The 15,707-nt window shown below is 44.0% G+C and overlaps 1 protein-coding gene across 8 annotated transcripts in view; it reads right to left on the reverse strand.

Annotated features, from left to right (window-relative positions):
• LOC115193683 (protein bicaudal C homolog 1) overlaps positions 1-15,521 on the reverse strand; it is an 83,297-nt gene extending 67,776 nt beyond the window's left edge. For 3 of the 8 annotated variants that reach the window (XM_029752578.1, XM_029752580.1, XM_029752577.1), the window contains exon 1: positions 14,975-15,519. In XM_029752578.1, the coding sequence (XP_029608438.1) occupies positions 14,975-15,167 (193 nt within the window). In that variant the 5' untranslated portion in view covers positions 15,168-15,519. Of the gene's footprint in view, positions 1-14,974 lie in introns of all 8 variants that reach the window. The other 5 variants (XM_029752584.1, XM_029752583.1, XM_029752579.1 and 2 more) reach the window with 3 other exon arrangements.
• Positions 15,522-15,707: the final 186 nt, after the last annotated feature.

A 15,707-nucleotide genomic window follows, 5' to 3' on the forward strand; every position in this document is an offset into this window, starting at 1 on the left:
TTTGGCAGCATGAGTGAAGGATGCTTTGTTGCGAAATAGGAAGCCAATTCTAGATTTCACTTTGGATTGGAGATGATTGATGTGAGTCTGGAAGGAGAGTTTACAGTCTAACCAGACACCTAGGTATTTGTAGTTGTCCACAAATTCTAAGTTAGAACCGTCCAGAGAAGTTATGCTGGATGGGCGGGCAGGTGCAGGCAGCGATCGGTTGAAGAGCATGCATTTAGTTTTACTTGTGTTTAGGAGCAGTTGGAGACCACGGAAGGAGAGTTGAATGGCATTGAAGCTCGTCTGGAGGGTTGTTAACACAGTGTCCAAAGAAGGGCCAGAAGTATACAGAATGGTGTCTGTACGTAATTGTACGTAATTATGACATAACATTGAAGGTTGTGCAATGTAACAGGAATATTTAGACTTAGGGATGCCAACCGTTAGATAAAATACGGAACGGTTCCGTATTTCACTGAAAGAATAAACGTTTTGTTTTCGAGATGATAGTTTCCGGATTCGACCATATTAATGACCTAAGGTTCGTATATCTGTGTGTTTATTATATTATAATTAAGTCTATGATTTGATATTTGATAGAGCAGTCTGACTGAGCGGTGGTAGGCACCAGCAGGCTCGTAAGCATTCATTCAAACAGCACTTTTGTGCGTTTTGCCAGCAGCTCTTCGCAATGCTTCAAGGCTATCAACTCCCAAGATTAGGCTGGTGTAACCGATGTGAAATGGCTAGCTAGTTAGCCACTCTGCCCCTACTCGGATGGTATTGCGCCGTCCCAACCTTCGCTCTCTCTCTCCCGCTACTCTCTCCTCTTCCATCCTATCATCTCTTCCCTCTGCTCAAACCTTCTCCAACCTATCTCCTGATTCTGCCTCCTCAACCCTCCTCTCCTCCCTTTCTGCATTCTTTGACTCTCTATGTCCCCTATCCTCCAGACCGGCTCGGTCCTCCCCTCCTGCTCCGTGGCTCGACGACTCATTGCGAGCTCACAGAACAGGGCTCCGGGCAGCCGAGCGGAAATGGAGGAAAACTCGCCCCCCTGCGGACCTGGCATCCTTTCACTCCCTCCTCTCTACATTTTCCTCTTCTGTCTCTGCTGCTAAAGCCACTTTCTACCACTCTAAATTCAAAGCATCTGCCTCTAACCCTAGGAAGCTCTTTGCCACCTTCTCCTCCCTCCTGAATCCTCCCCCCCCCCTCCTCCCTCTCTGCGGATGACTTCGTCAACCATTTTGAAAAGAAGGTCGACGACATCAGATCCTCGTTTGCTAAGTCAAACGACACCGCTGGTCCTGCTCACACTGCCCTACCCTGTGCTTTGACCTCTTTCTCCCCTCTCTCTCCAGATGAAATCTCGCGTCTTGTGACGGCCGGCCGCCCAACAACCTGCCCGCTTGACCCTATCCCCTCCTCTCTTCTCCAGACCATTTCCAGAGACCTTCTCCCTTACCTCACCTCGCTCATCAACTCATCCTTGACCGCTGGCTACGTCCCTTCCGTCTTCAAGAGAGCGAGAGTTGCACCCCTTCTGAAAAAACCTACACTCGATCCCTCCGATGTCAACAACTACAGACCAGTATCCCTTCTTTCTTTTCTCTCCAAAACTCTTGAACATGCCGTCCTTGGCCAGCTCTCCTGCTATCTCTCTCAGAATGACCTTCTTGATCCAAATCAGTCAGGCTTCAAGACTGGTCATTCAACTGAGACTGCTCTTCTCTGTGTCACGGAGGCTCTCCGCACTGCTAAAGCTAACTCTCTCTCCTCTGCTCTCATCCTGCTAGACCTATCTGCTGCCTTTAATACTGTGAACCGCACCATCTCCGGCGCGGCCCACGCTTGGATTGCATCCTACCTGACAGGTTGCTCCTACCAGGTGGCGTGGCGAGAATCTGTCTCCGCACCACGTGCTCTCACCACTGGTGTCCCCCAGGGCTCTGTTCTAGGCCCTCTCCTATTCTCGCTATACACCAAGTCACTTGGCTCTGTCATATCCTCACATGGTCTCTCCTATCATTGCTATGCAGACGACACACAATTAATCTTCTCCTTTCCCCCTTCTGATAACCAGGTGGCGAATCGCATCTCTGCATGTCTGGCAGACATATCAGTGTGGATGACGGATCACCACCTCAAGCTGAACCTCAGCAAGACGGAGCTGCTCTTCCTCCCGGGGAAGGACTGCCCGTTCCATGATCTCGCCATCACGGTTGACAACTCCATTGTGTCCTCCTCCCAGAGTGCTAAGAACCTTGGCGTGACCCTGGACAACACCCTGTCGTTCTCCACTAACATCAAGGCGGTGACCCGATCCTGTAGGTTCATGCTCTACAACATTCGCAGAGTACGACCCTGCCTCACACAGGAAGCGGCGCAGGTCCTAATCCAGGCACTTGTCATCTCCCGTCTGGATTCCTGCAACTCGCTGTTGGCTGGGCTCCCTGCCTGTGCCATTAAACCCCTACAACTCATCCAGAACGCCGCAGCCCGTCTGGTGTTCAACCTTCCCAAGTTCTCTCACGTCACCCCGCTCCTCCGCTCTCTCCACTGGCTTCCAGTTGAAGCTCGCATGCGCTACAAGACCATGGTGCTTGCCTACAGAGCTGTGAGGGGAACGGCACCTCCGTACCTTCAGGCTCTGATCAGGCCCTACACCCAAACAAGGGCACTGCGTTCATCCACCTCTGGCCTGCTCGCCTCCCTACCTCTGAGGAAGCACAGTTCCCGCTCAGCCCAGTCAAAACTGTTCGCTGCTCTGGCACCCCAATGGTGGAACAAGCTCCCTCACGACGCCAGGACGGCGGAGTCAATCACCACCTTCCGGAGACACCTGAAACCCCACCTCTTCAAGGAATACCTAGGATAGCATAAAGTAATCCTTCTAACCCCCCCCCCTCTTAAGGGATTTAGATGCACTATTGTAAAGTGGTTGTTCCACTGGATATCATAAGGCGAATGTACCAATTTGTAAGTTGCTCTGGATAAGAGCGTATGCTAAATGACTTAAATGTAAATTAAATGTAAATGTAATAGCGTTTCAAACGTCACTCGCTCTGAGACTTGGAGTAGTTGTTCCCCTTGCTCTGCATGGGTAATGCTGCTTCGAGGGTGGCTGTTGTCGATGTGTTCCTGGTTTGAGCCCAGGTAGGAGCGAGGAGAGGGACGGAAGCTATACTGTTACACTGGCAATACTAAAGTGCCTATAAAGACCGCCAATAGTCAAAGGTATATGAAATACAAATCGTATAGAGAGAAATAGTCCTATAATTCCTATAATAACTACAACCTAAATCTTCTTACCTGGGAATATTGTAGACTCATGTTAAAAGGAACCACCAGCTTTCATATGTTCTCATGTTCTGAGCAAGGAACTTAAACGTTAGCTTTCTTACATGGCACATATTGCACTTTTACTTTCTTCTCCAACACTTTGTTTTTGCATTATTTAAACCAAATTGAACATGTTTTATTATTTATTTGAGGCTAAATTGATTTACAACGAAATAAAAAACAACAACCATCGGCCGATTAATCGGCATCGGCTTTTTCGGGGCCTCCAATAATCGGTATCGGCATTGAAAAAAATCATAATCGGTCGACCTCTACTGTAGAGCAAGGCTTTGGTACTCACGGTATGTTTATGGACATTAGAACTAAAGCAAAACACATTAAACTATCTTTGCTCTGACACAAACAGGAAAATATACTCTGACCAGTAATCACTGGTTTAAAACGGTAACCAGCAATCACTGGTTTAAAACGAGAAAAGAGAAGGACCGTTGTAAATTAATACAAGATAAATGCTTATGGTGGTTAAATTACCAACAGACAATATATCACAGAGACAAGGAAATCACTGTCAGCATATAAAAACCGAGGTGGAACTGCCTAAGGCTGTAGCCAAATTGTTTTTGTTTTGAACCGCTGTCCAAATTTCAGGTTTCCAAAATGTCTGTCCAAACTCTCTTGCATGTACTTGTGAAAGTTAGCTGGCTTTAAGTCCTTAGACCAGCTGTGTGAAATAGCCCCTTAGGACATGTCTGAATGAACTACTAACCACTCCCAGAAAGAATGGAGTGGAATATAGCGAGAGCAGGATGTTCTTACCATGTTTCTCCACCCACCAGATGCTCTCAAGCAGAACACTATGAGCGTCAGCACCTCTCAGCTGATTCAACATGGAAATGACAGTACACACGGGAGTCTTTAAAACACACACACACACACACACACACACACACACACACACACACACACACACACACCATCTGCATGCATGCCCAAACCGCGCACGCACCACTTGAGTTATTGCTTAAGACAAGTTTGGTGAAATCATTCACCATTTAGAACTGTGCTGCACGCAATACTATTCCTCTTGAATCTTGCCATCCCCATCAATCTCTCTGAGAAATGGTACGACAGTGGGCGGCAAAAAAGGTTTAAGATTGATCTAGCTCTATAAGAGAGGACCACTGGAATGTTTAGACGATAAACAGAAGGATGTGTTTAACACTAACGATTTCTGCCAAAAACATTATTTTTCATTGACAAGCCTGTTTAAATAAATCAACTCTAAATGAGCAGGATGAAAGCTGTGATGTTTCCATCCAGTATATCACCTTTCAACAGACAAGTTGCTGGCAGCACTTGAGAAAACAGATACGGACAGAGCACTATTGAGTCTTCCTCTATGTGGTCCCCTGGCAAACCATCACACAGGTTAGCATCCATTCACTAAACTTCAGTTCCTGAGTAGCTCTCGACTCCCGCACTATCCACACAATCGTATCTAAACCAGTAAGGACGGAAGGACCCAGGAAGTAGTAGCTACAGCCAGACAAGTTGTCAACAACCTCCGGTCACTGCTGCTGGCCAAATGTTGGAGAGACTCAGAGTATAACCATTACATCCATGGCCATGCCAATTTCTTTTAAGCCCTCCATATTTGTTATTTCGTATGCTTTAGTGGGACCTCTTAAATTCGTAATCACTTATGCACTTTGTAAGAAAGGCAACAGCTGTTAGAAAGGCAACAGCTCAAACAACCCTTATTCTTGTGTTCCTGTCCAGAACACAGTCTGATGTCGTCTCCGAATGACTTCTTTCACAGGAGAAAAAGGCATGTGCAGTTGCCGGGCAACTGTGAAATAATAAATGAATAAACAAACTCCCAGATGTGTAATGTTGCAGTGGAGTTGACAGACTGCCAGTACTGGGCCCGTATTCACAAAGCGCCTCAGGGTAGGAATGCTAATCTAGGATCTGTCCATACCATCTTACTCATTATGATCTAAAAGGCAAAACTGATCCTAGATCAGCACTCCTACTCTGAGATGCTTTGTGGATACGGGCCCTAGAAAATAAAATATGATACAGAAAGCTTACACAACTCACAATCCATAAAACACTAGACAGTTTAAGACATACCACATTAACAGTTAAGTATAAAACACACTTAACAAATTGGTCCTTTTTCTAACTAAAAATCCAAGTCAAATAACAAACAAATAGGAGACCCAGACAAACTAATTTACCATCACTGAGTCAGTTTGTCGGTTTACTTGCTAAGTAGACGCATTAGAATGAGGTGCAGGAATGATGCTTTATCACATTCTGGGTGTCTACCCATCTCCCCCATTGGTGAATTGTGGGTTGTTGCAAACTTGCCAGAAACATTTCACAACCTAAGCATCCCCTTGTACCTGGTATGTAGCGTAAGAACCTACTCCAGAGGGACTGGAGAAGTCTGTTTCACTAAAACAGACGGAGCCATAGTACCCTAAACACAGCTAATAGCCTACAGTAGAATTCATATACCAAATTCACTCACATAAATAACCATCTTTCATCTACACGTATTTTGTTTTGTTATCTGAATGTGTAGGAATTCATTCCTTGATGACTTTGACGAACGGCATCCGCAGTCCACACTGACACATCCAAATCAACAAAGTAACTCAATTAGGGCCTTTTTGAAATGACCACCGTCAAGCCCTCTCCATCAAACTAAACATAACGTTTCTGTTCCCTTTCTTTCCTTTTTCCTTTATCCCATTGAAGAATATTCTAGCAACAGCCAGGACCAGGTCCACCAACCAAGAGCACTCTCTCCAATCAGGGCATGTGGAGAAAAAGCAGATTGTACTAAATGTTGAATGAAGAGAAAGAACAACTAACCACAAACCGAGGTCCTCTTAAGATAAACACAACACTCAAAGGGGAGAGAGTGGTAGTTCAAAAAAAGTACAATTATAGCAGCCGCAAACCAGCCAGAATGTAAATCTGCACTTTAAAGGTGCAGAAGAAAAAGAGCTCTAGGTGAGGTAAAAAAAAAGTAAGGTATTAATTTCACAGTTTCAGAAGCAGAGAAACAGGTCAGAGAGCTTGAGTCAAGTCGGACTGTTGAAATATGATTCCAGGTTTTATTTTCGAGTAATGAAATGCAGGTTTTACCACAAGAAAAGACCTCAATTATATTTTGAGCTCCTGAACACTTCATCATGCTTGGGATGAAGGAATTCAACGTGTAAGCAAAGTTGAATAGAATTGTTAAATTGTATCAGCATGTTTCAGAAAAGGTTGGAAGAGAGGGGAGCTACAGGATACAGAGAGGAGAGCTACAGGATACAGAGAGGGGAGCTACAGTATACAGAGAGGGGAGCTACAGGATACAGAGAGTAGAGCTACTAGATACAGAGAGGGGAGCTACAGTATACAGAGAGGAGAGCTACAGGATACAGAGAGGGGAGCTACAGGATACAGAGAGTAGAGCTACTAGATACAGAGAGGGGAGCTACAGTATACAGAGAGGAGAGCTACAGGATACAGAGAGGAGAACTACAGGATACAGAGAGGGGAGCTACAGGATACAGAGAGGAGAGCTACAGGATACAGAGAGGAGAACTACAGGATACAGAGAGGGGAGCTACAGGATACAGAGAGGGGAGCTACAGGATACAGAGAGGGGAGCTACAGGATACAGAGAGGAGAGCTACAGGATACAGAGAGGAGAGCTACAGGATACAGAGAGGGGAGCTACAGGATACAGAGAGGGGAGCTACAGGATACAGAGAGGGGAGCTACAGGATACAGAGAGGAGAGCTACAGGATACAGAGAGGAGAGCTACAGGATACAGAGAGGGGAGCTACAGGATACAGAGAGGAGAGCTACAGGATACAGAGAGGGGAGCTACAGGATACAGAGAGGAGAGCTACAGGATACAGAGAGGAGAGCTACAGGATACAGAGAGGAGAGCTACAGGATACAGAGAGGAGAGCTACAGGATACAGAGAGGGGAGCTACAGGATACAGAGAGGGGAGCTACAGGATACAGAGAGGGGAGCTACAGGATACAGAGAGGGGAGCTACAGGATACAGAGAGGGGAGCTACAGGATACAGACAGGAGAGCTACAGGATACAGAGAGGAGAGCTACAGGATACAGAGAGGGGATCTACAAGATACAGAGAGGAGAACTACAGGATACAGAGAGGGGAGCTACAGGATACAGAGAGGAGAGCTACAGGATACAGAGAGGAGAGCTACAGGATACAGAGAGGGGAGCTACAGGATACAGAGAGGGGAGCTACAGGATACAGAGAGGGGAGCTACAGGATACAGAGAGGGGAGCTACAGGATACAGAGAGGGGAGCTACAGGATACAGAGAGGAGAGCTACAGGATACAGAGAGGAGAGCTACAGGATACAGAGAGGAGAGCTACAGGATACAGAGAGGGGAGCTACAGGATACAGAGAGGGGAGCTACAGGATACAGAGAGGGGAGCTACAGGATACAGAGAGGAGAACTACAGGATACAGAGAGGGGAGCTACAGGATACAGAGAGGAGAGCTACAGGATACAGAGAGGGGAGCTACAGTATACAAAAGGCACAAACACTTTATCACATACTGTTTTGGCATAATGTCTGCTTGCCATGATGTTGAGGAGCAGAGTACAGAGAGATGTTAAAGCTCCAATAGAATAAACATTTGAGTAACATTCTACCAAAGTATTTTCAGGTTTACACCACATACTTGACATACGTTGAGCTCCCCCATGATGAGTCCCTGTAATGTCCTCAGTAAACACCACTTAAAACAGCCCATTAGTTTAATAGTATGACTATGGACTGTGGATATGAACCCTTTCAAGGTCTAACAGTACGTGGTTCTGGAGGTTGAAACAGTCCTGTGTTCTCCTACAGTAGAGAGTGGTGCCTGCAGCACATTCCCCCACACAACACTCACTTCCTGTCTGGAGCTCTTACTCAGCACCCAGGAGGAAGATGAGGATGGGGGCCTATACCCACACACTATTTCAGGACAGAATGTGGACGTGCCGCAGAGAGAATACCCTTTTTCTGCTTTTCGACCAATTTTGTGAGTCTGCTTCTTTCCATACAGGATCAGTTTTACATTGCCTTCAATGTACTCAGTTCCATCCCTACTGGGGGACAGAGTGTATAATGTTGCAAGGCATAGCCTACTTGGTGACATTGTACGGTTAGCTAATGCCGTTTGTTTAGGATGCATGAGAATACTGAAGTAAACCTGCAGGCTACAAGGTAGCTGCAAAACTGCACGATTACTATTTGTTTTCGAGGAGCGCTTTTACACCTCAAGGCCAAGATACAGCTACCCAATAATTGTCTGGTAGAGGGTTAGGGGAGGGAAACAAAATGTTACAATCAAGAAAATAATTCATTTAATTAGGGGGGAGTGTAGTTAGTCAGCTAGCATATAGTCTGTATACTGTAGGCCACCAGAAGTCTGTACAAAGATTTCACTTAACTTCAAATTAGCAATAAAATGTTGTTAGGAAAACAGTAACCCCAATAAACAAAGGCCAATTGAGTCTCCAAATCACATGCCAAATACACATCTGTTTACCTTGCTTGTAACTATGGAAACTACACATACATGGACATATTCACACACATTTGATTTGGAATATATGACTAAGAGGAAATGTTTTCCCACACTTTAGTGAATAAAACAACTCATTTTTATGAGATTGGTAGTTTATGTGACCAGAGAACCATAAAGAAGTTTTCCTCCTGCACCAACAACACACAAGAACTTGAGGTATGCAGACAGTTACTGAGAGATTTTTGCAACCATTTACAGACTTAAAATCATTAACTGACTTAAAACTGGTCATCCATTGACTGCCAATTCAAGACATTTCAATTTGACCATGTCATTTAATTTAGAAGTAGGGCACCAAAACAAATTGTGATAATCTGCAACGGAGGCACTGCACGTGGGGTTTGTATTACCATTTCTATCCAGCTCATTATTTCCATATTGCTCCAGAAAGGAACTGTGCCAAACAAAGTGAGTGTTAGTGGATATAGCCTTCTAATGTGGTGATGTACGGTGTAGTCATCATGATGTTTCTAATGTACCCACTGTGTTTCTCTCAGACAAGAACCCTTTTCTCCTCCAACTTCAAATCTTACACACTTTCTTCAGCTCAAAGCCTCTGAAACAAACAGCTGGGGAAACAGACAAAACAGAGGACACTATAAAAACGATTGTATCCTCAGCCCCACTTACACTACACGTCATAGGAGATGATGTGTCTGATAGTAAAAACAGACCTTTGACCGATAGAGCAGATCTGTGTGAGTGTTGGAGAATATTGACATACAGTTGAAGTCGGAAGTTTACATACACCTTAGTCAAATACATTTAAACTCATTTTTTCACAATTCCTGACATTTAATCCTAGTAAAAATGTCCTGTCTTAGGTCAGTTAGGATCACCACTTTATTTTAAGAATGTGAAATGTGTCACGTCTCCCACCGAAGGTGGTGCCCCCTCCTGCTCGGGTGGCGCTCGGCGGTCGTCGTCACCGGCCTACTAGCTGCCACTGATTCCTTTTGTTTTCCCCCTTTCCGTTATTGTTTGCACCTGTTCTGTGTTGGGTTGATTAGCGGGTCTATATTAGCCAGTAGGCCCGCCTGCTCTTTGTGCGGGATTGTTTCTCTGTATGTGTTGCTTGTGTACACGCTGATTGTGTTTTTGCGCTAGTGCGTGGTTTTGCGCCGACTGTGTTTGTCCCCGTGTTTGGGGCACTTTGTTTTGTGTGCGCTCTGATCGCTGTTTGGGGTGGCTTGTGTTTTCGCCGTTGGGCTCATTAAAAGCCATTACCCTGTATCGCTGCTTCCTGCGTTTGATTCCTCACCTACTATGCCCAAGCCTTACAAAATGTCAGAATAATAATTTATTTCAGCTTTTATTTCTTTCATCACATTCCCAGTGGGTCAGAAGTTTACAACCACGCAACTAGTATTTGGTAGAATTGCCTTTAAATTATATAACTTGGGTCAAATGTTTCGGGTAGCCTTCCACAAGCTTCCCACAATAAGTTGGGTGAATTTTGGCCCGTTCCTCCTGACAGAGCTTGTGTAACTGAGTCAGGTTTGTAGGCCTACATGCTCGCACACGCTTTTTCAGTTCTGCCGACAAATTTTCTATAGGATTGAGGTCAGGGCTTTGTGATGGTCACTCCAATACCTTGACTTGTTGTCCTTAAGCCATTTTGCCGCAACTTTGGAAGTATGCTTGGGATCATTGTCCATTTGGAAGACCCATTTGCGACCAAGCTTTAACTTCAATTGTCTTGAGATGTTGCTTCAAAAAATCCACATAATTTTCCTCCTCATGATGCCATCTATTTTGTGAAGTGCACCAGTCCCTCCTGCAGCAAAGCACCCCCACAACATGATGCTGCCACCCCCGTGCTTCACGGTTGGGATGGTGTTCCTCGGCTTGCAAGCATCCCCCTTTTTCCTCCCAACATAACGATGGTCATTATGACCAAACAGTTCTATTTTTGTATCATTAGACCAGAGGACATTTCTTCAAAAAGTACAATCTTTGTCCCCATGGGCAGTTGCAAACCGTAGCCTGGCTTTTTATGGCGGTTTTGTAGCAATGGCTTCTTCCTTGCTGAGCGGCCTTTCAGGTTATGTCAATATAGGACTCGTTTTACTGTGGATATAGATACTTTTGTACCCGTTTCCTCCAGCATCTTCACAAGGTCCTTTGCTGTTGTTCTGGGATTGATTTGCACTTTTCGCAGAAAAGTACATTCATCTCTAGGAGACAGAACGCATCTCCTTCCTGAGCGGTATGATGGCTGCGTGGTCCCATGGTGTTTATACTTGCGTACTATTGTTTGTACAGATGAACGTGGTACCTTCAGGCGTTGGGAATTGCTCCCAAGGATGAACCAGACTTGTGGAGGTCTACAAAAAGAATTCTGAGGTCTTAGCTGATTTCTTTTGATTTTCCCATGATGTCAAGCAAAGAGACACTGCGATTGAAGGTAGGCCTTGATATACATCCACAGGTACACCTCCAATTGACTCAAATTATGTCTATTAGCCTATCAGAAGCTTCTAAAGCCATGACATCATTTTCTGGAATTTTCCAAGCTGTTTAAAGGTATGTAAACTTTCTGTATGTAAACTTCTGACCCACTAGAATTGTGATACAGTGAATTATAAGTGAAATAATCTGTAAACAATTGTTGGAAAAATGACTTGTGTCATGCACAAAGTAGATGTCCTACCCGACTTGCCAAAACTATAGTTTGTTAACAAGAAATTTGTGGTTGAAAAACTAGTTTTAATGACTCCAACCTAAGTGTATGTAAACTTCCGACTTCAACTGTGCATGGGAAATAGATGCTCATCTGTCATACTGTATATTTCAACACCATCCGGATACTGGCTTAATGGATTTTATAGGGAGGCTTGGAAAGAAGTCACACTGCAATGCAAGCCAAGAGGAGGCCTACATTTGGCTATTGAGATAGGACGATTCATTACTTCACTAAATAAAAGCTTACACACATTCCTAACAGGTGTTTTTTCACTCTAAATTAAGTCTTCCAAAACTTCTCCTCAATAGTGGAAGTTGAGATGGGAGGAAATGTTATTTGAAGCACCTTTTAACATTAGCAAGGCTTTATGTAGGACCTTTCCCTTTTGCATAATGCAGGTTACACAAGTTTCCAAGCAAGGGAGGCCAGAGATACCATCACAGCTGATAAAACCTGGAGTGAAAATATACTGAAGTTCCCACACAATGATTTAACTATCTGCCAAACTCTGGGCTGTGTCCACTTCAGGACACCGAGTCCCACATCAACAAAGCCCTCTCCTCCAATGAAAACAGATTTTACAACGCTGACGGTAACACGCAATGACCAATCAAAGCATCCTAAACAGGCTTGGAGTTAAATATACGGTATATTGGTTAATTATGCATTAAAAAAAACAACCCCACAAGGATGCTCTTACTACTGATGAAGACTGAATGTCTTAAAAAATGTCTGCAAGCCCTATGATATGGATAGAGTACATCCTTCAACTCCAGAATAGAGAAAGTAGATTTTTTTTTAAAGTCTAATGCTGTTTCATGGTTGAGGTTGCACGATCACTCACTCTGAACCACTGGGAGAATCTTCCAATTGGCTTATTCATCCCCCCTCCTCTCCCTTGTAACTATTCGCCAGGTCATTGCTGTAAATGAGAATGTGTTCTCAGGCAACCTACCTGGTAAAATAAGGGTTCAATTAAATTAAATCTCAATTGGATTTCCTTAATTCCTCATGTCATATACTCCCTCCTCTCCTCACATCCTTTTGAAAAAGGTCAAAGGTAAATCGAGGAGGCGAGGAAAGGAAATGTGGAAATAAATGCGCTTGTATGAAATTGGACTATCCTTCTCCACTAGAATGTCATTAGGCTAATGACGTTTAAAGAACTGGAATCTCCAGGTACCTGTGTAAAGTGATATAAAATGTTGAGCTAGACATTTTATAGATCAAATGATAAGAAACTGATCCTTTTTTTAAATGTGTGTGCATTTCTCATCCGAGAAAACAAGTTGTTTCAAAGGGGGTGTGGGGGATTTCTAAACTCTTCCGTGGTAGGATACACCTGAGCATCTTCCCCCGGAAGAGGCAATTGAGGGAGAGGAGCAAACTCCTCCGTTCCTCTATTAACGAATTGACACTCTCCTTCATAGCCACCACTTATCGGTTTACCGGGTCACGGAGGACGGAGGACTCGAGGAGATCACAGACTTTTGCCCAATTGAGAAAGGCCAACGACTGACCACAGACGAAACAAATAGTAATATTCACTTCATGTCACGGGCTGAATGTTAACATGGCGAAATCCTGCCAAGATCATAGAAACCACTAGAAAACAACATGTTAAAGAGATGGTCTCTGCCACACACGCGCAGGCACACACACACAGTATGTCCAGGAGACTTCAGTTTACGGACGGCCTCTGGTTAAGTTGTTTTCCTGGAAAAGGAAGGGATGACATGGAGCTTTAAGGACTGCAGAGTAGCACAGCAGCAACGGGGCCACAACCATGAGGAGCTGGACGTGTGGGTGAAAGAGAGAGAAAGACAGACAGAAAACCTATAACAGTTTTTTTCTTCAACTTCAAAACACAGAACTACAGAGCAGGTTTGATAAATGTGCTCCAATTAAACAGACATTTTTATAATAATGTCCACCCACACAGATCTGGATTATCTTGGGCATACACGGAGGAGAAGTTTGGAACATCATTCATCGGAGGTTAACTCATTATAATCAAAAGAGTACTGTAATGAATGAAAAGATTATCAAGGGAGAGTAGATCAATCAGTGTCCCACTGAGTAGATATCCAACAGGATGAGAAAGAAGCGTCAAGACAGACAAGACATGGGTTGTCTCGTGTCAAGCTGAATAGGAAACCCCTTGTTTTGCATGGGTTGTTTTGGGTTGTCAGCTTCCATGGGTTGTTTTCATTGGGTTTATTATCTCCTGTTGTTAATGTTCCCTTTATGGCCTTGTTAGGCTGTTTCTCCAGCTGATGGCAACTCACGGTCTTCCTGTGGGATTGATAAAGAGTCTTCAGTTACATAACGCTGGTTTCTTCTTCTACAGGATGCGTTTTGCAATAACTGATGAGGATCTCACCCTTTACATTCCAAGGGACTTATGTCAGTTGTTTATCTGTTCACGGACATGACGGTGACAAGAGATTGTGCTGGAGTAGCTACGAATGGGAATACAACTTTATCACCATCTGGAAAACAATGGATGCAAATACGCTTTGTATCTCAGACAGATCATTGGCTATAGGTTTGTACAGTACTGCACATACAGACTACATGAGATATTGACAAAATATTATTCTTAAACCCTTTTAATTAGGTTAAATAACCATAAACAACGTGGGCTTTTGCATCGTTATAGGTTACCAATGACCAAGAAATAGTTTGGTTTCATCGATAGAAGTGTTTTCAGCTATTGAGGTATCAGAACGTAAAACTTCAGTGATGACCATAACACGTGCTCATGGCGACTCCTATTGGTCGAGTCGTGTTCATGCTTCTCAACTGCTGACCATAGCACAAACATTATAGATGCATGTGAGGTGACCGAGACTTCAGTCAGAAAAGGATGACTAGTTTTGCATAAACAATTGTACAGTGTCTAACGTTTGTTTTAATGAATGTAATATTGAGGCAACTTTCTACAGAAGACTATGCCCATCCTAGAAAAAATACATGACATTGATTACATCTCAATGCCAACCGAGCAAAGGGAACCACAATGTGTCATTTGCTTTCGGTGATCAAGAAATGTTTCAAATTATGGCCAAAATTCTTTGAACCGGACAGTCTCTGAAGACATCAAAAACAAGTAAACGAGCGACAAATTAACATCAGGCCTACACATTCCCGGACAAGGCAGACACGAAATAGGGCCAAAGAATGTTAATGGGAAAAAACAGCAAATACTATATGAAGGGGGAAATTTTGTTTTTGGAAGCATACAGTTGGCATAGTTCCCATTCCCATAACAAAGGAATGTTTTAAAATGTAGTCAAAGTTTTAAAATGTAGCAACACAGAGCACCATATATCTGTATTTTTTCTTTAGGCCTACCTAATAACATGATTTCCAGTTTCTTGCGGTCCACTCGAAATCTCTCCTCCGTCCACTCCGGGTCTGGTAAGGCTTGGGGTCCGCTCAAGTCATCCTCGGAGCCGGGGACCGGGGAGTCAGTACTGCGCCCGCTGTTCGAGCCCTGGTCGGACTGTTGCAAGTATCCGCTCAAAGAGTCGCACTGGGCAGCCATTGCGCTGCGCAGAAACGTTTCCAGTAGCCACTGCGTTTCGAACTAATTGTAAACTTAAGTTGTGGATTGTAAAAGCTACTTCCCTACATTTATCACTTCGAGATTGTGTTCAGACTCATTGTTGCGCAGTGACTTATTCCTCTACCGTTTCCTCGAGCCCCCTCTGATGTCCCCATAGAGTACCGCTCTAAAAATAGTCTGATCCACAGTTTATTTTCTGAGTCTAGAGCACAAGTAAAAGTTTCACGTGTCAGGCACAACTCGAAGACGTGGGACTCCTCCCAATGTAGTTTATTGCATTCCTTCCCATCATTTGTCCAAATGAACCCTTTTCAGATCATCATTATTGACTATCATGTATGAACAGCATAGGCAGTGGTGGAAAAAGTACCAAATGTCATACTTGAGTAAAGGTAATGATACCTTAATAGGAAATGACTCAAGTAAAAGTGAAAGTCAGCCAGTAAAATGCTACTTGAGTAAAAGTCTAAAGTATTTGGTTTAAAAAATATACTTAACATTTCTTATATTAACCAAACG

Source organism: Salmo trutta, chromosome 5 (genome assembly GCF_901001165.1).
Source record: "Salmo trutta chromosome 5, fSalTru1.1, whole genome shotgun sequence".
NCBI classification, from domain to species: domain Eukaryota; kingdom Metazoa; phylum Chordata; class Actinopteri; order Salmoniformes; family Salmonidae; genus Salmo; species Salmo trutta.